Source organism: Crinia signifera, chromosome 11 (genome assembly GCF_055691185.1).
Source record: "Crinia signifera chromosome 11, ASM5569118v1, whole genome shotgun sequence".
Classification (NCBI taxonomy): Eukaryota; Metazoa; Chordata; class Amphibia; order Anura; family Myobatrachidae; genus Crinia; species Crinia signifera.
Window position 1 is genome coordinate 71,141,067 of NC_139227.1, and position 27,688 is coordinate 71,168,754.

Here is a 27,688-nt window from a genome sequence, read left to right on the forward strand (position 1 = left end):
TTTCCAGAATTGTGCAACAAATTGTGGACCCCTATCGGACACAATGTCAGTGGGCAATCCATGCAACCTAAAGACATGCCGGAGAAACAAAGAGGCCAATTCCTTGGCCGAAGGCAACTACTTCAGGGCCACAAAATACGCCATTTTGGAAAACCTGTCAACAATCACCCAAATGGTTTGACAGCCAGCTGACACTGGCAAACCTACCACAAAGTCCATGGCAATGTGCGACGATGGTCTTGACGGGATGGACAAGGGAATAAGTTCTCCAAAAGGACTGGACCGAGGCACCTTATGTCTGGCACAAACAGGACATGACCAAACAAACTCTTTGACGTCCCTGGACATTTCTGGCCACCACACGACTCGGGCCAATAAATCCATGGTCTTATTGACCCCAAGATGCCCTGCTGTCTTGATGTTATGAAAGTCTATATCTTTCCGCCTAAGCGTCTCTGGCACAAATAAACTACCACTAGGAATCTGGGCTGGAGCCTGGCTCTGGGCCTGGCGAATGAGCCCCTCTACGGTCAAACTGAGACTCAGAGTAGGCCGCTGAAACAGCAGAAATTGAGACTGAGGCCTAAAGGAAGGAGGTATTGATACAAGAACCAAAACAACTGGAGTTCCACTGGACAATATCCCCAGCCTTCCAATTAATCTGCGGACTGTGTTGGACCAACCAAGGATGGCCCAAGACTATTGGTACGGCAGGACAAGTAACCAAAATAAACTAAATCTCTTCCTTATGAAGAGAGCCAACAGTAAGCCGCATATTAGGAGTTTGAAAAGAAATCTCCCCATTGGGCAATGAACTACCATCTAATCCTCTCATGATGATACATTGCCTTAAAGGAACAGCGGGGATGCCGAGTCTCTCGGCTAAAGCGACATCCCAAAAATTGTCAGCTGCGCCGCTATCCACAAAAGCCGAGCAATCAAAACTAACCTCCCCATAAACGAGAGTAGTAGGTATCAATAGGGAGTTATGGCAGGAGAACAATTTGAGGCCCAAATGAATCTCCTCCTCACTCACTTGACCTGGCCTTTTACCGACTTGCTAGGACAAGTACGTATTGGTGACCCTTACGACCGCAGTACAGGCAAAGAACAGCACCGAACCTGCGAGACCTTTCCTCTGGTGTGATATGAACGGACCCCAATTGCATGGGCTCTTTGGTATCATCTGAGGTATCCATGACAAATGGGATGGGGCAAGAGAGTGACGCTCTCTCTGCTCTGCATTCACGGAGCCGGCGGTCTATTTTAATAGACAGCTCCATAAGTTTATCTAACGAACAAGGCACCGGATATTGGATTAAGCAGTCTTTGATGGAATCAGACAATCCATACCGGAACTGACTACGCAGAGCTGGATTGTTCCAACCACAGTCGCTCGCCCACCGGCGGAACTCCGTGCAGTACACTTCTACTGGATCTCTACCCTGCCTTAGGGCCCATAAGTGGAACTCTGCAGACACCTCTCTATCAGGGTCATCATAGAGCAAACCCAAGGATTTAAATAAATTATCCACTGGGGCTAACACAGGACTATCAGAGGGCAAGCCAAAAGCCCACGTCTGTGGGTCCCCCTGTAACCGCAAAATAACCAAACTCACTCTTTGAGCCTCTGACCCTGAAGACTTAGGTCAGAGACGAAAGTACAATTTACAACTCTCCCTTAAATTATAAAAATCTTTTCTATTACCATAAAACAGGTCGGGCAGGTTAATTTTTGGTTCAGGTGCCGCTACCAGGGGAGCTCGGGACACTCCCTCCTGGTTGGTAACCCGGAGTGAAAAATCCTGAACCATTTGTGTTAGACCCATAATCTGGGCATCTAACGGAGGGGCAAAACCCTACTCTGACTCTATTGGCCGTCCCGTGCAGGTGACCGTAGATTGCGAGGTGATAGGCTTCTCCTTTAGTCGCCACGTTCGAAGGAGCAAGATGGTAGCTGGACAACGGGTGAACCACGGCTGGACGGTGACAGGACCACGGCTGGACAATGGCTGAACCACGGCTGGACCAGACTACACAGCACAGTGGCACAGCAGACTGGGACAACAGAGTGCTGCAGGCACTCTGCAGGGAACAATATCACCGGCGCAGCTGAGCTGGGCCAGCTCCCTTAAAAGGGATACACTGGCCAATTACCCGCCGCCGCCGGACCAGGCCCCCAGTAGTTTATAAATTAAAAACAGCAGGCTGAGCGCGTGTGTGTGAAATCTGGTTTGAATTATATGGAGGATTACCTGTATTGGTACTATAGTTAGAGGTTTCATTTTTACTGTATGGGCACCTTAAGTTTAATTTATGTGCTATGGTCCAATGAAGCATTGTACAAACTAAAAGAAGATAGAAGTAAAGGAGTAATATACTGCATACCTGCCGAATTTTAAAAACTCCTCTCTGGGAGAAGCCCGGAGAGGAGTGAAAGGGGAGCGGGATGAGGCTACATTTTGGGGGAGGGGCGATGCTGACGTCACCAAGCCCCGCCCCCACGGCAGGCGGCCGCATTAATTTGCGGGTCTGTGGATGGAGGAGGGGCTAAAATTACGCGATTTGCATCATTTTAGATTCCGCCCCCCCTCCCACGGACCCGCGAAATTCAGTATTTTATATAGCAGGGAATGGGGGAGCAGGGGCTGTGGCGATACCTTACCTCCTTCAAGCGCTCCCTTAAAACCCACTTCTTCCGACTAGCCTATCCCTCCTCCTCCTAACCTCTTTCGCTCCTCCTATCCTGCCTATCCTACCCCTCCCTCCGTTCCTACTATTCCTATTGTTTTTCATTCGTCCACCCACCTCCTTTTAGTCTGTTATCTCTTTTGAGTAGGGTCCTCCATCTTCACGTACTCACCCTACCTCTTTACCTCACCAGCGCTCCTGCCCTGTTCTTCCCTTCCTCTACTTCATCTTCAGTCTCCTCGACAATTTCAACACCTACGTCAGAACTGATGCTGATTATAGTTCCGCCAGCTATAACCCTATTTATACTGTATTTTATCATCACACCCTGTACGTTACCTTGTCATTTGTGTTTTTGTTTGCTATGTACGGCGCTGCGGACACTTTGTGGCACCTTATAAATAAACAAACTATTACTACTACTAATTCGGGAGACTTACCCACCTTCCCAGGGGGCCGGGAGGGGGACCCGATTTGCGGGACCCTCCTGGCCGTCCCGGGAGAGTAGGCAATTATAATTATACTGTAGCGTTAAATAACTCGAGATCTGCAGCAGCAATTGTAAAATATTATTTTCTTATGGCAATTGTAAATTTTTTTACATTTATAATTTGACTGCAAAGTAATTCACAAGCATATATTTACATTGCTACAAATCCTATACTTTTGTGATCCTACAGTATTTTAATATGACAAGTTGTGCTTATTTACTACTGTAGGGCTAAGCTGCTGCTTCGCTGTTTTTTTTAAGCCCAATGTATATATTTCTTGAACCTCAAGCATACCTCCCAACTTCTGTGCTGATGAAATAGGGACACTCGAAAGTCCGAAAAGGGGGTGTGGCGTATGCAAATGAGGGTGCGGCTTATGCTAATTAGCCGCAACCTCATTTTCATACGAGAATAGACGCTGTGCGCATGCGCACAGCGTCTATTCTTTTAGATTGGGGGGTCTCCCAACTGCCACCCCCCGCAGCGGGACAATGGGAAAATCGAGACTGTCCCGCTGTAATCGTGACAGTTGGGAGGTATGCTCAAGTAGTGTATACATAAATAAACAAAACATTGTTTAGTTGAAAATACATAGAAGTTCCAAAAAGGGCAATAGTTTTAATATCTAAACAGGTGATTGTTATTAAAAACATTGATACTGTTCTTAAACACACCAGTGCTAGTTCTTAAGGTTCCCCCGGGGCCGCCGAGAGAGCCCGCTGTCAGCACAGCACATGCTGTCGGTGTGTGCTGCTACCCCGGAGAGAAAGGGGGGGTCGGACCAGGGAGCCCAGGCCCGGGTAATTAGTACCCCCCCCCCCTCTGGGTGGCCCTAGGTGCCCCTACACGGTGCAATGCAATCTAGATCAAAACTCATTCAAATATTTCACAGTGTATAGGCACCTATAGACTGCCCACATCCTTATTAATAACCTGACTACAAGCTTGTAAAAAGAGGGACGAAGGTTGCAAAGCAGTCACTGATCACTGAATAGATGCTGTACGTATGTGAATGGCATGTAATAATTCAGGGAGGGGAACCGGGGGCTTCTAGGGATCAACTATCGATGTTCCCAAAACATCGATGGTTGGGACCTAGTGCTCGATGTTTTCAGCATCGATAGGTAAGGGTCAAATAGTTCTATGCAATCAATGGGACAGCATCCGCTGGTGATTTTTTTTTTTTTTTTTTGCTTCCAGTCAGACTGGTCTGGGTTTCAGTTGGCACTTGGCAGCCAGCTATGATATATGGCCAGGCGTGTGCGCAGTGTCGGCCAGTGTCGTCGGCCAGCGTCGTGAATCAGTTGCCATGTTTTGAGACATCTGAAGATGAACTGTCCCATAACACCTAAGATTCGTGTAAAAAATCTGAGTGCTTAAAATTGTCTTGCTTATTTAGGGGGTGATGGCAGGCACAGCCTCTATTCCCTGCTCAGCCCAGTCACATTGCAGTGTGCTGAGCTGGGGAGAGAGAGAGCTGCAGGGGCTGCAGCCTGTCATCTCTTCCTCTGTGTGTGACTGTGTGACTGACACCCTGCACCTGTTGGCAAACCAAACAGATAATATACTTTTTATGGATGGCCATCGACCATCGATGAGTCTAAATCATCGATGGTCAAGCATTGCATACTTTAACACTATCAATTGGCATTTGCACTATTGTCATCGATGGCAATGACAACGATGGACATCCCTACACTCTGCTTTCCAGCTCTCTTGCAGCAGCACTATGATATGAGATGTTTTTTTTTCCTCCAAACTTTATTGACAAACAGACAATTGAGATAGAGATCACTTCCTACTTCCCTCCCTGTTCTCATGAGAAGCAAATATTGGCATCCAGGCAGAAGTAGTGAAGCTGGAGAAGACACCTAGTGGTAAGTGACATCGTGCCCATGACAACCAATCAGCTGCTATTTGTAATTGTATAGAATGCACTTGATGAATGTTACCTCAGTGCTGATTGGTTGGCATGGGCAATTTAGGCATTGTCTGACGTTTCCACTTCTTATACATCTCTTCTAAGTAATAGCTGGTTCACTTGCGCAGCCATAGATGGCTGTGCTGATATTCTATCCTGCTATTAGCAGGCAGGTGACAGAGTAGCGACATGTACAGAGATTTTTTTTATTTTCCCCTTATAACCTAGGGAACATGTGTTAAAGTGCCCAGCAAACATTGGATCCTGCTTCACTCATTATCATGGTGCAGCAGGTGCAAATATCAGGGATATGGAGGAGTGCGTTACCTCACCACTGCGGCGATTCCAGTGAGCCCATAGCAATGGTTGCTGGTTTATAACAATGGTAGGTATTCAATGCGGCCGGCGAGGGGTTCAACAGCGAGGTTTGCAGAAAACCAGCGATCCTCGCTGTTTAACCCCCGCGCTGGCCACTCGCTCTATTCAATGTCACAGGACGGCGAGAATTCCCCAAAACAGCGAGACCCGCGGCTAGTGCAGAAAACTCGCTGTATTTAGCCACGAGTCTCGCTGGTTCTGGAGCCGCATACGCCAATTCCCCCTTGCTCAAAAAATGGAGCGAGGGGGAATTGGCGTATGCGGGGGCTGCATTGAATACTGACAGGGTGAGTGGTGACAGTGAGCAGGAAGCTCTGCTCGCTGTCACCGCTCACCCACAGCATTGAATACCCCCCCAATGGCCGGCATATAGCACATATGCACACGTGATGAACCCTGGGGCGCTTGTGAATTGTCTTTAAATGTCCATCAAAGTCATAGACATGATTGGGTTTATTTACTAAGATGGGAGTTTTATTGAAGATGGGATGTTGCCCATAGCAACCAATTGAAATCTACTTATTTAGCACCTTCTAGAACAGTGGTTCTCAACCTCGGTCCTCAGGACCCCCAACAGTACATGTTTTCCAGGTCTCCGCAAATAATCACAGGTGAAATAATTAGCACCACCTGTAATCTTTTAAAATGTGTTAATGAATAATAAGTGCACCTGTGTATCTGCCGGATGACCTGGAAAATGTGCACTGTTGGGTGGTTCTGCGGGCAGAGGTTGAGAACCACTGTTCTAGAAGATAATAGAATCTGGTTGCCCATAGCAACATCCCATCTTCAATAGAATTCCCATCTTAGTAAATAAACCTGATGATTGAGATTTAGGGGTAGACCAGGGACGTGCAGTCAGGGGAGGCAGTGCTTCCCCTGTCATTTTGCTTTAAAATAATACAAAGAATATAACTATGACACATGTTCTGTGTCATAAGTATTTTCTTTATATTATTTTACTAGTTTGAACTATTTAACCTAGTTTGGGAGGCACGATAAGCGTGCCTCCCACACAGAACTGCAAGTGCCTAATTGACAGGGGCTGCTGTGATTGGACAGCTGATCCAGCTGCTGTCCAATCACAGCAGCCCCTGTCATTTAAGGTTCTGACAGTGCCGCGTTTGCTCCCCCCTCCCCTGTGACCTGTTACCCGGCTCCCTGCCTGTATGCCTGGTGAGTCCCCTGCCCGGTGAGTAAATATTTTTTTTCGGCGGCGGGGATGGAGGTGGAGGATGGTTGCTGGTTGCTGTGGACAGGTGCAGGGGGGTCAGCGGGTGGGGACGGAGGTGGTAGCAGGGGACGGGTGCACTGGCTGCTGCTGGAGGGGGGCACCCAGTGTCGGCGGCAGCCAGGTGTGTCTGGGGGGGCGGTGGGGGCTGTGAAAGTGCCTCTCCGTTCACAGCCCCCACCGCACGTCACTGGGGTAGACATATGATGGCATGCTTAACAATCGTTATTTGTCTGGACCTGCTTCCACAAGTTAGCGTGGTGAAGCAGACCCAGACACTGGCGAGATGTATTATCTCGTGATTTACTGAAGAAGAAGAGTGTTATGCACCAGTTGTATTGTACATTCCCTTTCTACCCAAGTTTAGCCAACTTCATGCTGTAAAGGTAGACACAATGGCCCTTATTCTGGTTGACTTGCAAGGCTGCCACCAAGGTCCGCCCGTACTGTGGGCGCTTGCGCACAGCGGCTGCACATGTGCATAAAAACCTATGCGCCGTTGCAAATAATCGGTCCCCTGTGCGAACGAGCGGGTGACTGATTGAGTCAGAATACCCTCCAATGTTGGGTGTGTGTGTGTGTGTGTGTGTGTGTGTGTGTGTGTATATGTGTGTCACCGTTCTTCTGCATGGTTGTGTAGTGTTTGACCAGCTTTGTTATGTATGGCTCACGTGATGTGACCTGTTCATTGATAGTCCCATTCTAAGCTTCAATGTTGCTTACAGGTTAATTACCGCTAATAAAATGTTTGTTTCCACTCTTTTTACTAGGCATTCAACGATATGGAGGGATCTACTCATAGGAAGAAAGGAGCAAGAAACCAGGTAAAAGAATGAATTGTAAAATGCCGTTATTTCGCTTGTCCTCATGTAGTCTGACAGGTGCCTAAGACGCTGCAGGTAGCCAGCACATCGCCCCTTGTACAGGATGTGGTTTGTGTACTAATGTATTTCTTTGCTTACCAATAAATAGCATATCAATGGGTTCAACGATTCTGTAGGTTTTTAATATAGTTCTTGAAGAGGCTATACTGTATATAGCTATGCACTGCCTAAATAGAACATCCCTGTCTGATGAAGTGGAAGGTCTGTGTAGGGCATTGCAGACAATGCTTGAGAAATCACGTTTTTTTTTAATGCTTTTGTATTATTTTTCTTATTTTTTTAATCATTGAATTATTGACCGATTTTCTTTTAATTGGTTGTTTCTGTTTATATTGCTATTATTTAACCATTATATGCACTGTTCTTTATAAATTTATACGGTTTAAAATGAATGTGTCCATTATGGTAGCACTAAAAACTTCAACACACTTTTTGGTTTTAATATGCTGTGCCAGTTACATAGCATATCCCCAGTAGTGCCAGTTACATAGCATGTCCCCAGTAGTGCCAGTTACATAGCATGTCCCCAGTAGTGCCAGTTACATAGCATGTCCCCAGTAGTGCCAGTTACATAGCATGTCCCCAGTAGTGCCAGTTACATAGCATGTCCCCAGTAGTGCCAGTTACATATTATGTCCCCAGTAGTGCCAGTTACACAGCATTTCCCCAATAGTGTGAGTTACACAGCATGTCCCCAGTAGTGCCAGTTACATAGCATGTCCCCAGTAGTGCCAGTTACACAGCATGTCCCCAATAGTGCGAGTTACACAGCATGTCCCCAGTAGTGCCAGTTACACAGCATGTCCCCAGTAGTGCCAGTTACACAGCATGTCCCCAGTAGTGCCAGTTACACAGCATGTCCCCAGTAGTGCCAGTTACACAGCATTTCCCCAATAGTGTGAGTTACACAGCATGTCCCCAGTAGTGCCAGTTACATAGCATGTCCCCAGTAGTGCCAGTTACACAGCATGTCCCCAATAGTGCGAGTTACACAGCATGTCCCCAGTAGTGCCAGTTACACAGCATGTCCCCAGTAGTGCCAGTTACACAGCATGTCCCCAGTAGTGCCAGTTACACAGCATGTCCCCAGTAGTGCCAGTTACACAGCATGTCCCCAGTAGTGCCAGTTACACAGCATGTCCCCAGTAGTGCCAGTTACACAGCATGTCCCCAGTAGTGCCAGTTACACAGCATGTCCCCAGTAGTGCCAGTTACACAGCATGCCCCCAGTAGTGCCAGTTACACAGCATGTCCCCAGTAGTGCCAGTTACACATCATGTCCCCAGTAGTGCCAGTTACACAGCATTTCCCCAGTAGTGCGAGTTACACAGCATGTCCCCAGTAGTGCCAGTTACATAGCATGTCCCCAGTAGTGCCAGTTACATAGCATGTCCCCAGTAGTGCCAGTTACACAGCATGTCCCCAGTAGTGCCAGTTACACAGCATGTCCCCAGTAGTGCCAGTTACACAGCATGTCCCCAGTAGTGCCAGTTACATATGATGTCCCCAGTAGTGCCAGTTACATATGATGTCCCCAGTAGTGCCAGTTACATATGATGTCCCCAGTAGTGCCAGTTACATATGATGTCCCCAGTAGTGCCAGTTACATATGATGTCCCCAGTAGTGTCAGTTACATAGCATGTCCCCAGTAGTGCCAGTTACATATTATGTCCCCAGTAGTGCGAGTTACACAGCATGTCCCCAGTAGTGCCAGTTACACAGCATGTCCCCAGTAGTGCCAGTTACATAGCATGTCCCCAGTAGTGCCAGTTACATAGCATGTCCCCAGTAGTGCCAGTTACATAGCATGTCCCCAGTAGTGCCAGTTACATAGCATGTCCCCAGTAGTGCCAGTTACATAGCATGTCCCCAGTAGTGCCAGTTACATAGCATGTCCCCAGTAGTGCCAGTTACATAGCATGTCCCCAGTAGTGCCAGTTACATAGCATGTCCCCAGTAGTGCCAGTTACATAGCATGTCCCCAGTAGTGCCAGTTACATAGCATGTCCCCAGTAGTGCCAGTTACATAGCATGTCCCCAGTAGTGCCAGTTACATAGCATGTCCCCAGTAGTGCCAGTTACATAGCATGTCCCCAGTAGTGCCAGTTACATAGCATGTCCCCAGTAGTGCCAGTTACACAGCATGTCCCCAGTAGTGCCAGTTACACAGCATGTCCCCAGTAGTGCCAGTTACACAGCATGTCCCCAGTAGTGCCAGTTACACAGCATGTCCCCAGTAGTGCCAGTTACATATCATGTCCCCAGTAGTGCCAGTTACATATCATGTCCCCAGTAGTGCCAGTTACATATCATGTCCCCAGTAGTGCCAGTTACACATCATGTCCCCAGTAGTGCCAGTTACACAGCATGTCCCCAGTAGTGCCAGTTACATATCATGTACCCAGTAGTGCCAGTTACATATTATGTCCCTAGTAGTGCCATTTACAGATGTCCCCAGTAGTGCCAGTAGAGCTTTTAGCAAAATAATGGTTTTTGGAATAATTGTGATAAGGATACTCCGCCTGTATTTATATTTTTGTCTATTCCTCTAAGGACCCTGATATCCGTTTATCAAAGCTTTTATCCTATGCTCTGCGACATGGAGCTGTCACTTTGCGGTTGCCCATAGGATCAGGTATGTCATCCTTAGAGCCAACTCCAAGGCTCAGATTTTTTCATTGTAATAAAGAAATGAGTCTACAATGTGAAAAGCCTTACTAAAGTCTACATATGTGTAGGTAGAAGGGTGTCAAACATTCTTTTGCTCCTTTTTTTTATATATATAAAAAAACATTAAATCTTATTTTGCTCTGCCTAGGGAGACGTACTTACCCAGGCAAGACCTTGCATGTTGTATGTTTTGTTTGTGAAATTGTTTGTGTGTTAATAGTTGGCTCAAATATTTTAACCGAAAATAATAAAAATGAATTTTTAAACAAAAAATCATATCATAGACAAGTTGTGCCCCAAAAAAAGAGAGAGTCCTTTTCTGTTCTTTCTATGCTAAAGTCTACATAAGCTAGATCTATGGCCCCTCCTTTATCTATTACTTTTGTCACCCAGTCACGGTACAGGAATATACTCCCAATTACAGTACAGTACAGATATGTAGAAAGATAAACATTTAATGCAATAGGTTTCTATTGGCAAAACACATGAAATATAGACGGATATAATATGATGTATATTTTTAAACCTTGTCTTCCTCTTTTTTTTTTTCTTTTTGTTATTTATATTACTCTGTCTCAACGTCTCTCAATCACACTTTTCTAACTCACTATCATTCTGTCTCTTGTCTGACATGCACCTTATACCTAACATCTTCCCCTCTCACACTCATCTGCTCCTGTAGATGGCTTTGTCCCTGTGTCTTCCCTCCTCACCCTGCCCCAGTTCCGGTCCTTTTCTCAGGGCGACATTGAACGTGTAGTTAGGTGTAATGACAAGCAGCGGTTTACACTGAGAAGCACGACGCCTGAGAGCCAGCTGGAAATACGAGCGAACCAGGGACATTCATTGCAGGTACCATACAGTGAGCAGCATTTCTCTGTTCCTATACTAATGCCTGATGTCAGCATATTCATTGTTTATTCATATAAGATACCACAAAACTTGCCAATTAGTCATATATAAGGGCGATACACAGAGATGCATACACTGGGTAGATAGAGCCCATAATTGCAATCACGGAGTTAGAAGGCAATAGGAGTTCATGGAACTTGCAGTGGACATTGGACAGGTTGCTGGTAGAACATGCACAGATAGTAGTATTAGGTAGCCGTAGAATAGGCTGTAGACAAGTGGATGGTTTTTGGAGAAAGCACATGAAATATTTAGGTTGCATTAGTTTAGTCGGTCAGAGTAGGGAGTTCTGTAAGGGGGAAGTAGCATGGGAGAAGCATTGGTGGAGGGGTGAGAGTATCTTATTAGAAAGGAGACAAAGGGCCAAATGTAATAGGGTGAGAGTTTCAGAAAGTGATAGTTTTCCCATGTTTTTTAAAGCAGCAATCAATTACATGGCAAAATCAACCTGGTTTTGCAGTGTAATTGATTGCTGCTTTAAAAAACATGGGAAAACTCTCCCAAAATCTCTCACTTTCTGAAACTCTCACCCTATTACATTTGGCCCAAAGGGAGGGTCGGAAGCAGAACCAACAGATGATGTGAATATGGTGAGGTCAGAGAGCATTATGGGGAGGAGTTGGTGAAGGTTTTGTGGTTGCGGGTAAGTAACATAAATTTTATTCCAGAGGTAATGGCGGGGTAACATGGGGCTTGGTAATGGAAAGAGAGTCTTGGTGCAGCATGTAGGATGCAGTGTTCAATGGAAAATGACTGTAGAGAAGGCCAACAGCGGAACATAGCAGAAGTTAGGTAGATAATAGATATGTATTTTGGTAATGCCCTGAGTAAGTGAGACAATGGTTTAAAGCAGTAGGTGACAAGACAAAGGATTGGATTTGTGGAGCTCCCTATGTCACCAAGGCACTGGAAAGATTGTGATGATGTCACCTGCGAGGGAGACCAGAGGAATGGTGGTGACCCTAGCCATGGAGAAGTTAATGAGGTGGAGGATGTGTTCAAAGTAGAGACACTTAAAAATGGGTTCAGGGAATTAGGCTATTTCCTAGGTTTAAAGATCTAGCTATAAAGACCAAGTGAAAAAGCCATGAGTAGATGATTGGTCACAGTCTTGGTGTAATAGTCAGTGTGTGTAAGCTTGAGTAGGGAGAAAGGACCCTCTGACTCAGCCATGAGAGAATTGTTGGTCCCAGTCTTTGTATAATATAGAGGGTGGAAGTTTAATTGTAGAAGGTGGAATAAAAAAGTCAGCAGAGTGAAAGTGGGTCAGGCCATTGTACAGTATAAATCCTGCTTATGTAGCTTAGAAGCAAAGAAATAGAGAAAGGAGGTGGTAGCAGGAGTGAGAGGAAGGGTGCATGGAGGATTTGCTGAGAACAGGAGAGATGATTGCATGTTTGAAGATGTAAAGATAAGTGCCAGAGGAGAGAGAGAGAGAGGTTGGAGAGGTGAGCTATCTGCGGGCAACTATTGGGAGGAAAGGAGGTAGAGGGGGATGAGAGTGTGAAAACATTATCTTCAGTAACAGTAGAGAAAGAACTGAGGGAGAATGAGGTATGGTAGAAAGATATTGGGGTAAATTTACTAAGATGGGAGTTCTATTGAAGATGGGATAGCAACCTATCACATTGTATCTATTCTCTTCTAGAAGGTGCTATATAAATAATGGGCTACATTCTATCTTCAATAGAACTCCAATCTTAGTAAATGGAGCCAGGTGTCAACATTTACAAACTTCCATCTTATCTGTGTAGTTTTTAACCCTTTGAGAGCCGGCTTCTCTGATAGATGTGCAAAATATCCGCTAAAAATGCCACCAATGCAACGTACAGGGGCGGATTGGCCATTAAAGTTACCGGGAATTTTCCCGGGAGGCCGGCCGATAGTGAGGCCGACAGCTACTGGTGACACTGTGACATGTGACTGAAGGGGCCGGCCACAGCGGAGTTATGGGTAATAGCACCAGTGGCCGTGCCCGGAAGTGGTCCCCATCTCCAGCTTTGTGCGTGTAGGGGGCTTCCTGCTTCTTCATTTTTACAGAGGACGAGGCCAGCCGCAGCGATCACCAGCAACTCAGGTGGTGCAGCTGCGGCTGGGAAGACAACGGGGGAGCCAGTCAGTGAGCGTACTGAGCAGAGAACACATCCTCTCTCCCTCTCTCCCCCGCGCTGCTGCTGCTGCTGCTTTCAGTGGCTGCTGCCTGTCACACTACAGGCAGCAGCGCCAGCAGAATGAAGCCCTTCCCAGCTCCCATGTCCCAACCCCCCGCTAACTTACTGTACAGCAGTGACTGTCACCAGAGACTGGACAGGGGGCGGAGCTACACGGATCGGATGGGCGGAGCCACACGGGGCAAGGGGGCGGAGCTACACTGGAGAACAGCAGGGCTGATGAAAGGAGAAGATGAGCTGCCACAGATTTTAAGGTAAAAAAAAAAAGTGTATGAGAGCGAGTAATACTGTCAGCAAACTGTGTCCAGATGGAGCCATCCTCATTGTACCTGTCCCTGGCGCAGCAATCAGCGAGAGTGCGCTGGGGATTCTGGTATCTGTGCGTCTCCAATGCTTGCCCCCCCATACTACCGGCAGCGGATGTGGGCGTTACATATAGGCAGCGATACTACTACCGGCAGCGGATGTGGGCGTTACATATAGGCAGCGATACTACTACCGGCAGCGGATGTGGGCGTTACATATAGGCAGCGATACTACTGTCGGCAGCTGGTCTGGGTGTTACATATAGGCAGCGATACTACTTTCGGCAGCTGGTGTGGTCGTTACATATAGGCAGCGCTACTACTGTCGGCAGCTGGCGTGGGTGTTACATATAGGCAGCGCTTCTACTGTCGGCAGCTGGTGTGTGTGTTAAATATAGGCAGCGATACTACTGTCAGCAGCTGGTGTGGGCGTTACATATAGGCAGCGATACTACTGTCGGAAACTGGTGTGGGCGTTACATGTAGGCAGCGCTACTGTCGGCAGCTGGTGTGGGCATTACATATAGGCAGCGATACCTATTTCAGCAGCTGGTGTGAGCGTTACATATAGGCAGCGCTACTACTGACAGCAACTGCTGTGGGCATTACATATAGGCAGCGCTACTACTGTCGGCAACTGGTGTGGGCGTTACATATAGGCAGCAATACTACTGTCGGCAGCTGGTGTGGGCGTTACATATAGGCAGTGCTACTACTGTCGGCAGCTGGTGTGGGCGTTACATATAGGCAGCGATATTACTGTCGGCAGCTGGTGTAGGTGTTACATATAGGCAGCGATACTACTGTCTGCAGCTGTTGTGGGCGTTACATATAGGCAGCCGTGCTACTGTCGGCAGCTGGTGTTGGCTTTACATATAGGCAGCGATACTACTGTCGGCAGCTGGTGTGGGTGTTACATATAGGCAGCAATACTACTGTCGGCAGCGGATGTGGGCGTTACATATAGGCAGCGATGCTACTGTCGGCAGCTGGTATGGGCTTTACATATAGGCAGCGATACTACTGTCGGCAGCTGGCGTGGGCGCTACATATAGGCAGCGATACTACTGTCGGCAGCTGGTGTAGGCATTACATATAGGCAGCAATACTACTGTCAGCAGCTGTTGTGTGCGCGTTACATATAGGCAACAATACTACTGTCAGCAGCTGGTGTGGGCGTTACATACAGGCAGCGATACTGTCGGCAGCTGGTGTGGGCGTTACATATAGGCAGCGATACTACTGTCAGCAACTGGTGTGGGTGTTATGTATAGGCAGTGCTACTACTGTCTGCAACTGATGTGGGCGTTACATATAGGCAGCGCTACTACTGTCAGCAACTGGTGTGGGCATTATGTATAGGCAGCACTACTACTGTCAGCAGCTGGTGTGGGCGTTTTACATATAGGCAGCAATACTACTGTCAGAAGCTGGTGTGGGCGTTACATATAGGCAGCGATACTACTGTCGGCAGCTGGTGTGGGTGTTACATATAGGCAGCGCTACTACTGTCAGCAACTGGTGTGGGCGTTACATATAGGCAGTGCTACTGCTGTCGGCAACTGGTGTGGGCGTTACATATACTGTAGGCAGCTACTACTGTCGGCAACTGGTGTGGGCATTAGTTAAAATCAGTGCTATTACTGTTGGCAACTGGTGTAGGCATTAGGTATAAGCATCGCTACTACTGTCGGCAACTGGTGTGGGCATTAGTTAAAATCAGCGCTATTACTGTCGGCTACTGGTGTGGGCATTAGCTAAAAGCAGCGATATTACTGTCGGCAACGGGTGTGGGCATTAGGTAAAAGCATCGCTACTACTGTCGGCAACGGGTGTAGGCATTAGGTATAAGCAGGGCTACTATTATCAGCAACTGGTGTGGTTGTTATGTATAGGCAGCACTACTACTGTCGGCAACTGGTGTGGGCATTATGTATAGGCAGCACTACTACTGTCGGCAACTGGTGTGGGCATTATGTATAGGCAGCGATACTACTGTCGGCAACTGGTGTGGGCATTATGTATAGGCAGCACTACTACTGTCGGCAACTGGTGTGGGCGTTACATACAGGCAGCGATACTACTGTCGGCAACTGGTGTGGGCATTATGTATAGGCAGCACTACTACTGTCGGCAACTGGTGTGGGCGTTACATACAGGCAGCGATACTACTGTCGGCAGCTGGTGTGGGCGTCACATATAGGCAGCGATACTACTGTCAGCAACTGGTGTGGTTGTTATGTATAGGCAGCACTACTACTGTTGGCAACTGGTGTGGGCATTACATATAGGCAGCGCTACTACTGTTGGCATCTGGTGTGGGCATTACGCATCACTACTACTGTCGGCAACTGGTGTTGGTGTTAGGCATCACTACTACTGTCAGCAACTGGTGTGCACATTAGTTTAAATCAGCGCTACTACTGTCGGGCACTGGTGTGGGCATTACATATAGGCAGCGCTACTACTGTTGGCAGCTGGTGTGGGCATTACGCATCGCTACTACTGTCGGCAACTGGTGTGGGCAATAGTTATAAGCAACGTTACTACTGTCAGCAATTGGCGTGGGCATTAGGTATAAGAAGCGCTACTACTGTTGGCATCTGGTGTGGGCATTACGCATCACTACTACTGTCGGCAACTGGTGTTGGTGTTAGGCATCACTACTACTGTCAGCAACTGGTGTGCACATTAGTTTAAATCAGCGCTACTACTGTCGGGCACTGGTGTGGGCATTAGCTAAATGCAGCGCTATTACTGTTGGAAACTGGTGTGGGCATACGGTAAAAGCAGTGCTACTACTGTCTGCAACTGGTGTGGTTGTTATGTATAGGCAGCACTACTACTGTCGGCAGTTGGTGTGGGCATTATGTATAGGCAGCACTACTACTGTCGGCAACTGGTGTGTGTGTTACGTATAATCAGTGCCAAGACTTTTGGTAACTGGTGCGGACAATATGTATAGTCAGCGATACTACTGAGGGCACAGTGGGCGTTAATGTTATGCAAAGCTACTACTGTGGACATTTTGGGGGAAATTTACTAAGATGTGAGTTGTATTTCACATGGGATGTTTCTATGGGCAACCAATCAGAAACTACTTCTCATTATTTTAGCACCTTCTAGAAGATAAAAGATAGCATCTGATTGGTTGCCCATAGCAACATCCCATGTGAAATACAACTCACATCTTAGTAAATTTGACCTGTGGGGTTATAGCAAAGCCGACATATTCAATTGTAATTTAATTTGGCTCCCCCTCCCCACAGGCCCGATAATCGCTGTAAAACGTCATGGAGGGGACGAATTATGTAAGAAGTCTAGTTACAACACTGAGCAACCACAAATTCTGCTGTTGCTGTGCTGCTTTTCAGGCTCTGAGTCCCAATATTTACAGTAAGTGCAAGTGTGTGTGAGGCAGCAATACAGCAGTTGTATTTACATATGGCGTCATTTTCATTCAGCCCAACAATGCGCCAAGATGGGGACACGCTAGCGTCTCAAACACTTGCGTGTCCCATTGCTGCGAATGTGGTGCACAAGTATCACGCACGCACGTCCCAATCTCAGCTAAGGGTGCGTCGAGATGGGCAGACATGCCGCATTGTTGGGTTGAATTAAAACTGCTCCAACTGTAATTAAAATAAATAAGTATATATAGTGGGCCCCTACCTTTGTTTTAATACAGTATGTCACATATACTACAGCATTTTGAGGTGTATAACCGCTTTATTAAGGTGTTGTTTTCGCTGAGGGCACCGGGGCAGTAGTGTTGTGTCAGTGAAGTGCTGGACTACTTTCTAACATATATGTGTCCACGCCACCATGTATTACCTTTAGTAAAGTTGTGGCAAGCGAAGGTGATCTAGTCAGATCGCTTAGAAAAGGGTCTGAAATTGCCCCATTAAGGCTTTAGGAGGAGAGCTCATGAACATGTTCCCCTCCCTGAGAGGTGCTCTCCCTCCTCCCATTGTTCAGAATTATACATTCGCTGAAAACTTCATATACATATTTTTTAAGTATATGTATTCAAAGTAATCAGCCCTGTTTCCTGCAGTGTCCTCAGCTGAATTGTTTAGGCGGCGCAACACCTGTAACTAGGTGGAAACACGTGCATCTTTCAGCTTCAAGTTCGGCAGCAATACTGATGTAGTAACCCCGCCTACTGTTATGATGGCCATGCCCATTTTGATTTGGTGCCGCCCACATGAGGCCACTTCCAGAAATTTTCCAGGGCCACTTTTGGTCCCCAATCCGCCCCTGGCAACGTATAACGGGATTTAAATGACAATGGGGCAGATGTATTAAGCTCGGTGAAGAGATAATGTGGAAGGTCTTAACGCACCAGCCAATGAACTCCTAACTTTCATTTTTCAAACCTAGCTGGTTGGCTGGTGAGTTAACACCTTCTATTGTATCTCCACTTTATCTCTTCACCAGGCCTAATACATCTTCCCCATTAAGAGGAAGGAGCATGAGGGAATGGCGTGAAAGTGCAGAAGACGACTCGACCACCGTGTTGGTCACATGGTCATAAGTGTAAGTGAAGGAGAGATCCCCATAGGAGATAGTTGCAGGGGAGACATTGTCATGGTGAGAGCAGCAGGTTTCTGTAATGGCTGTAGGAATGAGAGCGGAAAGGCTTGTATTATGCAGCCAGACCTGCATTTCTGGAGTAGGCAGGGAAAGGAGTAAAATAGTGGGGTTTGCATGGAGCCTGGGGTTGGGATGTCACTATCAGCCAGCAGGTGGTGGTGGGTATGTAGAGTTATGGTGTTGGGCTGTCACTATCAGCCAGCAGGTGGTGGTGGGTATGTAGAGATATGGTGTTGGGATGTCACTATCAGCCGGCAGGTGGTGGTGGGTATGTAGAGATATGGTGTTGGGCTGTCACTATCAGCCGGCAGGTGGTGGTGGGTATGTAGAGATATGGTGTTGGGCTGTCACTATCAGCCAGCAGGTGGTGGTGGGTATGTACAGATATGGTGTTGGGATGTCACTATCAGCCAGCAGGTGGTGGTGGGTATGTAGAGATATGGTGTTGGGATGTCACTATCAGCCGGCAGGTGGTGTTGGGTATGTAGAGATATGGTGTTGGGATGTCACTATCAGCCAGCAGGTGGTGGTGGGTTTGTAGAGATATGGTGTTGGGATGTCACTATCAGCCGGCAGGTGGTGGTGGGTTTGTAGAGATATGGTGTTGGGATGTCACTATCAGCCGGCAGGTGGTGGTGGGTATGTAGAGATATGGTGTTGGGATGTCACTATCAGCCGGCAGGTGGTGGTGGGTATGTAGAGATATGGTGTTGGGATGTCACTATCAGCCAGCAGGTGGTGGTGGGTATGTAGAGATATGGTGTTGGGCTGTCACTATCAGCCGGCAGGTGGTGGTGGGTATGTAGAGATATGGTGTTGGGCTGTCACTATCAGCCAGCAGGTGGTGTTGGGTATGTAGAGATATGGTGTTGGGATGTCACTATCAGCCAGCAGGTGGTGGTGGGTATGTAGAGATATGGTGTTGGGATGTCACTATCAGCCAGCAGGTGGTGGTGGGTATGTAGAGATATGGTGTTGGGATGTCACTATCAGCCAGCAGGTGGTGGTGGGTATGTAGAGATATGGTGTTGGGATGTCACTATCAGCCAGCAGGTGGTGGTGGGTATGTAGAGATATGGTGTTGGGATGTCACTATCAGCCAGCAGGTGGTGGTGGGTATGTAGAGATATGGTGTTGGGATGTCACTATCAGCCAGCAGGTGGTGGTGGGTATGTAGAGATATGGTGTTGGGATGTCACTATCAGCCAGCAGGTGGTGGTGGGTATGTAGAGATATGGTGTTGGGATGTCACTATCAGCCAGCAGGAGGTGGTGGGTATGTAGAGATATGGTGTTGGGATGTCACTATCAGCCAGCAGGAGGTGGTGGGTATGTAGAGATATGGTGTTGGGATGTCACTATCAGCCAGCAGGTGGTGGTGGGTATGTAGAGATATGGTGTTGGGATGTCACTATCAGCCAGCAGGTGGTGGTGGGTATGTAGAGATATGGTGTTGGGATGTCACTATCAGCCAGCAGGAGGTGGTGGGTATGTAGAGATATGGTGTTGGGATGTCACTATCAGCCAGCAGGAGGTGGTGGGTATGTAGAGATATGGTGTTGGGATGTCACTATCAGCCAGCAGGTGGTGGTGGGTATGTAGAGATATGGTGTTGGGATGTCACTATCAGCCGGCAGGTGGTGGTGGGTATGTAGAGATATGGTGTTGGGATGTCACTATCAGCCGGCAGGTGGTGGTGGGTATGTAGAGATATGGTGTTGGGCTGTCACTATCAGCCAGCAGGTGGTGTTGGGTATGTAGAGATATGGTGTTGGGCTGTCACTATCAGCCAGCAGGTGGTGTTGGGTATGTAGAGATATGGTGTTGGGATGTCACTATCAGCCAGCAGGTGGTGTTGGGTATGTAGAGATATGGTGTTGGGATGTCACTATCAGCCAGCAGGTGGTGTTGGGTATGTAGAGATATGGTGTTGGGATGTCACTATCAGCCGGCAGGTGGTGGTGGGTATGTAGAGATATGGTGTTGGGCTGTCACTATCAGCCGGCAAGTGGTGGTGGGTATGTAGAGATATGGTGTTGGGCTGTCACTATCAGCCGGCAGGTGGTGGTGGGTATGTAGAGATATGGTGTTGGGCTGTCACTATCAGCCGGCAGGTGGTGGTGGGTATGTAGAGATATGGTGTTGGGATGTCACTATCAGCCGGCAGGTGGTGGTGGGTATGTAGAGATATGGTGTTGGGCTGTCACTATCAGCCGGCAGGTGGTGGTGGGTATGTAGAGATATGGTGTTGGGATGTCACTATCAGCCGGCAGGTGGTGGTGGGTATGTAGAGATATGGTGTTGGGCTGTCACTATCAGCCGGCAGGTGGTGGTGGGTATGTAGAGATATGGTGTTGGGCTGTCACTATCAGCCAGCAGGTGGTGTTGGGTATGTAGAGATATGGTGTTGGGATGTCACTATCAGCCAGCAGGTGGTGGTGGGTATGTAGAGATATGGTGTTGGGATGTCACTATCAGCCAGCAGGTGGTGGTGGGTATGTAGAGATATGGTGTTGGGATGTCACTATCAGCCAGCAGGTGGTGGTGGGTATGTAGAGATATGGTGTTGGGATGTCACTATCAGCCAGCAGGTGGTGGTGGGTATGTAGAGATATGGTGTTGGGATGTCACTATCAGCCAGCAGGTGGTGGTGGGTATGTAGAGATATGGTGTTGGGATGTCACTATCAGCCAGCAGGTGGTGGTGGGTATGTAGAGATATGGTGTTGGGATGTCACTATCAGCCAGCAGGTGGTGGTGGGTATGTAGAGATATGGTGTTGGGATGTCACTATCAGCCAGCAGGAGGTGGTGGGTATGTAGAGATATGGTGTTGGGATGTCACTATCAGCCAGCAGGAGGTGGTGGGTATGTAGAGATATGGTGTTGGGATGTCACTATCAGCCAGCAGGTGGTGGTGGGTATGTAGAGATATGGTGTTGGGATGTCACTATCAGCCAGCAGGTGGTGGTGGGTATGTAGAGATATGGTGTTGGGATGTCACTATCAGCCAGCAGGAGGTGGTGGGTATGTAGAGATATGGTGTTGGGATGTCACTATCAGCCGGCAGGAGGTGGTGGGTATGTAGAGATATGGTGTTGGGATGTCACTATCAGCCAGCAGGTGGTGGTGGGTATGTAGAGATATGGTGTTGGGATGTCACTATCAGCCGGCAGGTGGTGGTGGGTATGTAGAGATATGGTGTTGGGATGTCACTATCAGCCAGCAGGTGGTGGTGGGTATGTAGAGATATGGTGTTGGGATGTCACTATCAGCCGGCAGGTGGTGGTGGGTATGTAGAGATATGGTGTTGGGATGTCACTATCAGCCGGCAGGTGGTGGTGGGTATGTAGAGATATGGTGTTGGGCTGTCACTATCAGCCGGCAGGTGGTGTTGGGTATGTAGAGATATGGTGTTGGGCTGTCACTATCAGCCAGCAGGTGGTGTTGGGTATGTAGAGATATGGTGTTGGGATGTCACTATCAGCCAGCAGGTGGTGTTGGGTATGTAGAGATATGGTGTTGGGATGTCACTATCAGCCAGCAGGTGGTGTTGGGTATGTAGAGATATGGTGTTGGGATGTCACTATCAGCCGGCAGGTGGTGGTGGGTATGTAGAGATATGGTGTTGGGCTGTCACTATCAGCCGGCAAGTGGTGGTGGGTATGTAGAGATATGGTGTTGGGCTGTCACTATCAGCCGGCAGGTGGTGGTGGGTATGTAGAGATATGGTGTTGGGCTGTCACTATCAGCCGGCAGGTGGTGGTGGGTATGTAGAGATATGGTGTTGGGATGTCACTATCAGCCGGCAGGTGGTGGTGGGTATGTAGAGATATGGTGTTGGGATGTCACTATCAGCCGGCAGGTGGTGGTGGGTATGTAGAGATATGGTGTTGGGATGTCACTATCAGCCAGCAGGTGGTGGTGGGTATGTAGAGATATGATGTTGGGATGTCACTATCAGCCAGAAGGTGGTGGTGAGTATGTAGAGATATGGTGTTGGGATGTCACTATCAGCCAGCAGGTGGTGGTGGGTATGTAGAGATATGGTGTTGGGATGTCACTATCAGCCAGCAGGTGGTGGTGGGTATGTAGAGATAGGGTGTTGGAATGTCACTATCAGCCGGCAGGTGGTGGTGGGTATGTAGAGATATGTAGGTTAGAGGGTAGTGTCAGATAGTGTAATCTGGGAAGTGAAGATGATGCAGGTGACAGAGCATTTTAACCCCTTCCTGACAGAGCCAGTTTTTGCGTTCCTGACAGAGCCCTTTTTTTCAAATCTGACATGTCTCACTTAAGTGGGGATAACTTTTTTTTGCTTTTACTTATCCCAGTGATTTTGAGATTGTTTTTTCGTGACACATTGTACTTCAAATTAGTGGTAAATTTGGGTCGATACAGTCTGTGTTTTTTTGTGAAAAATACCAAAATATCGTGAAAAAATGGAAAATTTAGCGATTTGCAAAATGTTAAATTTTCTGCTTGTGAGACAAATAATCTTACCACTCAAAATAGTGAATAACTAACATAGACCATATGTCTACTTTATGTTGACATCATTATTTCAACTTCCTTTTAATTTTTTGGGACACTAGGAGGCTTACAATATGAATAGCAAATTCTCAAATTTTCAAGAAAATTTCAAACACTGATTTTTTTAGGGACCAGTTCAGTTCTGATGTGACTTTGAGGGACTTGTATGTGAGACACCCCCATAAATGATGCCATTTCAAAAACTGCACCCCTCACAGTATTCAAAACAGCATTTTGGAAGTTTGTTAACCCTTTAGGTGTTTCACAGGAATTAAAACAAAGTGTAGGTGAAATTTCAAAATTTCTTTTTTTTTGCAGATTTGCAATTTTAATACATTTTTCTAAGGAACACAGTACATTTTACTAGAGAAATGTGACTAAAAATTGATTCCCCCAATTCTTTTGTTTTCATAAATATCCTATATGTGGCCCTAGTGTGCACGGTGACCAAACCACAGGCTTCATAATAGAAGGAGCACCTACTTGATTTTGGAGCCTCCTTTTTATGAGATTATTTTTTAGGCACCATGTAGGTTTCTAGGCACCATAAGATGCTAAAAGTTAGGAACCCCCCCACAAGTGACCCCATTTTGCAAACTACACCCCTCAGGGAATTCATCTAGGGGTATAGTGTACATTTCAAACCCCCAGGGGTTTCACCAATTTTGATACAAGTGGGCAGTGAAAATGAAAAATTACATTTTTTACACAAAAATGCAGTTCTGGCTCGAAATTTTTCATTTTCAGAAGGTATGAAGGAGAAAAAGCACCCCAAAATCTGTGCCCCAATTTCTCCCGAGTACGGCAATGCCTCACATGTGACCAAAAAATACCAGTTGGGTGCATGGCAGGACTCAGAACGGAAGGAGTGATTTTGGGATTTTGCAGCTCAGATTCTGGTGGAATTTTGGTGGGTGCTATGTCGCATTAGCAAGACCCCCCAAGCACCAATACAGTGGAACCCCCCCACAAGTCACCCCATTTTGAAAACTACACCCCTCAGGGAATTCATCTAGGGGTATAGTGTACATTTCAAACCCCCAGGGGTTTCACCAATTTTGATACAAGTGGGCAGTGAAAATGAAAAATTACATTTTTTTACACAAAAATGCAGTTCTGGCTCAAAATTTTTCATTTTCAGAAGGTATGAAGGAGAAAAAGCACCCCAAAATCTGTGCCCCAATTTCTCCCGAGTACGGCAATGCCTCACATGTGACCAAAAAATACCAGTTGGGTGCATGGCAGGACTCAGAACGGAAGGAGTGATTTTTGGATTTTGCAGCACAGATTTTGGTGGAATGAATGGTGGGTGCTATGTTGCACCAATACAGTGGAACCCCCCCACAAGTCACCCCATTTTGCAAAGTACACCCCTCAGGGAATTCATCTAGGGGTATAGTGTACATTTCAAACCCCCAGGGGTTTCACCAATTTTGATACAAGTGGGCAGTGAAAATGAAAAATTACATTTTTTTACACAAAAATGCAGTTCTGGCTCAAAATTTTTCATTTTCAGAAGGTATGAAGGAGACAAAGCACCCCAAAATCTGTGCCCCAATTTCTCCTGAGTACGGCAATGCCTCACGTGACCAAAAAATACCATTTGGGTGCATGGCAGGACTCAGAAGGGAAGGAGTGATTTTTGGATTTTGCAGCTCAGATTCTGGTGGAATTTTGGTGGGTGCTATGTCGCATTAGCAAGACCCCCCAAGCACCAATACAGTGGAACCCCCCCACAAGTGACCCCATTTTGCAAACTACACCCCTCAGGGAATTCATCTAGGGGTATAGTGTACATTTCAAACCCCCAGGGGTTTCACCAATTTTGATACAAGTGGGCAGTGAACATGAAAAATTACATTTTTTACACAAAAATGCAGTTCTGGCTCAAAATTTTTCATTTTCAGAAGGTATGAAGGAGAAAAAGCACCCCAAAATCTGTGCCCCAATTTCTCCCGAGTACGGCAATGCCTCACATGTGACCAAAAAATACCAGTTGGGTGCATGGCAGGACTCAAAAGGGAAGGAGTGATTTTTGGATTTTGCAGCTCAGATTCTGGTGGAATTTTGGTGGGTGCTATGTCGCATTAGCAAGACCCCCCAAGCACCAATACAGTGGAACCCCCCCACAAGTGACCCCATTTTGCAAACTACACCCCTCAGGGAATTCATCTAGGGGTATAGTGTACATTTCAAACCCCCAGGGGTTTCACCAATTTTGATACAAGTGGGCAGTGAACATGAAAAATTACATTTTTTACACAAAAATGCAGTTCTGGCTCAAAATTTTTCATTTTCAGAAGGTATGAAGGAGAAAAAGCACCCCAAAATCTGTGCCCCAATTTCTCCCGAGTACGGCAATGCCTCACATGTGACCAAAAAATACCAGTTGGGTGCATGGCAGGACTCAGAAGGGAAGGAGTGATTTTTGGATTTTGCAGCACAGATTCTGGTGGAATGAATGGTGGGTGCTATGTTGCACCAATACAGTGGAACCCCCCCACAAGTCACCCCATTTTGCAAACTACACCCCTCAGGGAATTCATCTAGGGGTATAGTGTACATTTCAAACCCCCAGGGGTTTCACCAATTTTGATACAAGTGGGCAGTGAAAATGAAAAATTACATTTTTTTACACAAAAATGCAGTTCTGGCTCAAAATTTTTCATTTTCAGAAGGAATGAAGGAGACAAAGCACCCCAAAATCTGTGCCCCAATTTCTCCCGAGTACGGCAATGCCTCATGTGTGACCAAAAAGTGGCAGGACTCAGAAGGGAAGGAGTGATATTTGGATTTTGCAGCACAAATTCTGGTGGAATGATGGTGGGTGCTATGTCGCATTAGCAAGACCCCCAAAGCACCAATACAGTGGAACCCCCCCACAAGTGACCCCATTTTGCAAACTACACCCCTCAGGGAATTCATCTAGGGGTATAGTGTACATTTCAAACCCCCAGGGGTTTCACCAATTTTGATAAAACTGGGCAGTGAACATGAAAAATTACATTTTTTTACACAAAAATGCAGTTCTGGCTCAAAATTTTTCATTTTCACAAGGAATGAAGGAGAAAAAGCACCCCAAAATCTGTGCCCCAATATCTCCCAAGTACGGCAATGCCTCACATGTGACCAAAAAATACCAGTTGGGTGCATGGCAGGACTCAGAAGGGAAGGAGTGATTTTTGGATTTTGCGGCTCAGATTCTGGTGGAATGAATGGTGGGTGCTATGTGGCATTAGCAAGACCCCCGAAGCACGGTGAAATTATGAACCTAATATTCCATAGATGTGTGGTATATTTTAAAACACTCCTTTATACATAGGCCGGGTTTGTCGGGGCAAGTGTCACACTGGAAAATAGTTTGCTTTCTTATTCCCTTTTTATAGCAAACTTTGCACCTTTTTTGTGTCCTGCCCTTTTTTCCAGTGGAGGGGATTTCATCAGGAAAATGCTGCCATGGTACAATACGGGGGCCAGTACTAGAAGTACTGGGGCCCTCTGCCTGCTGGTTCCCAAATATTAGGCCCTTTATGACTTCCTCTTGAAAGTGCATAAATGTCCCCCTCTGGCCGGTAGAACGGAATAGCACGTAAGCGTTATACAGTGCCATCTGGATGATATACACGGCCACCTTCTTGTACCAGATTTTTGTTTTCCGCAGGGCACTGTACGGCTTCAGTACCTGATCTGAAAGATCAACTCCGCCCATGTACCTATTGTAATCCAGGATACAATTAGGTTTGGAGGTGTGGGTACTGGTACCTCGTACAGGGATGGAGGTGGTACTGTCTCCGTGAATTGTTGTCAGTATAAGGACATCCCTCTTGTCCTTATATTTGACCAACAACATATTTTCGTTGCATATTCCCCTGCTTTCACCCCTTCTCATTACTTGGGCAATGTGCGTTTTTGGGAGGCCTCTTTGGTTCTTGCGCACAGTACCGCAAGCTGCTGTACCTCTTGAACCAAGGGCCTTAAACAGGGGGATGCTGGTGTAAAAGTTATCCACATAGAGGTGATAACCTTTATCCAGGAAGGGGTGCACTAAATCCCAGACAATTTTCCCACTAACACCTACGAGGGAGGGGGGGCATTCTGGCGGTTCAATTCTTGAATCCTTCCCTTCATAAACCCTAAACCTGTGGGTGTACCCTGAGGTGCTTTCACACAGTTTATACATTTTTATGCCATACCTTGCCCTCTTACTGGGAAGGTACTGGCGGAATTTAACCCTTCCTTTAAAATGTATAAGGGACTCGTCGATACAAATACATTTTTCAGGGATGTACACCTCTTCAAATTTGGCACTGAAATGATCAATGACCGGCCTGACTTTGAATAGCCGGTCAAAGGTGGGATCATCTCTGGGTGGGCACTGTGCATTATCGGTGTAATGTATAAATTTAAGAATTGTCTCAAATCGAGTCCGGGTCATGGCCATACGGTAAAATGGAGTACTGTACAGAACATCTGTACTCCAATATTGCCTAATTTCTGGCTTTTTTACTATGCCCATATGAAACACCAGACCCCAAAACGTCATCATCTCTACTGCATCTACAGGGGTCCACCTAGCAAATGATGACGTGGGGTTTTGAGCAATAAACTGCTGGGCATATAAATTACTTTGGTCCACCATTAAATTTATAAAATCATCAGAGAAAAATAATTTGAAAAAGTCAATTTCTCTGAGACCTGTGGAATCAAATTGGATTCCTGGCATGGCCAAAAACTCAGGAACCTGGGGCTCAAAATTGTCTGGTGGTGGGGTCCATACGAGATCAATTATTGGGGGGGGGGTCTCAGCTGCTCTACGGGGGCGTCTTTGAGGGGGTCCCTCATCACTAGAGGAGGAAGATGAGGTTAAGGCGAATCCTTCAAATTCCCCGCTTGCATCACTGGCTGTG

The 27,688-nt window shown here is 46.9% G+C and overlaps 1 protein-coding gene across 4 annotated transcripts in view; it reads left to right on the forward strand.

The window, feature by feature from the left end:
* The window catches only part of TRPT1 (tRNA phosphotransferase 1), a 44,053-nt gene that overhangs the window by 3,025 nt on the left and 13,340 nt on the right, over positions 1-27,688 (forward strand). Inside the window, exons 2-5 of one of the 4 annotated variants that reach the window (XM_083164167.1) lie at positions 4,958-5,059; positions 7,483-7,536; positions 10,151-10,232; positions 10,950-11,119. In XM_083164167.1, coding sequence (XP_083020293.1) covers positions 7,495-7,536; positions 10,151-10,232; positions 10,950-11,119 — 294 coding nt within the window. In that variant the 5' untranslated portion in view covers positions 4,958-5,059; positions 7,483-7,494. Of the gene's footprint in view, positions 1-4,861; positions 5,060-5,352; positions 5,489-7,482; positions 7,537-10,150; positions 10,233-10,949; positions 11,120-27,688 lie in introns of those variants that run through there. The other 3 variants (XM_083164166.1, XM_083164165.1, XM_083164168.1) reach the window with 3 other exon arrangements.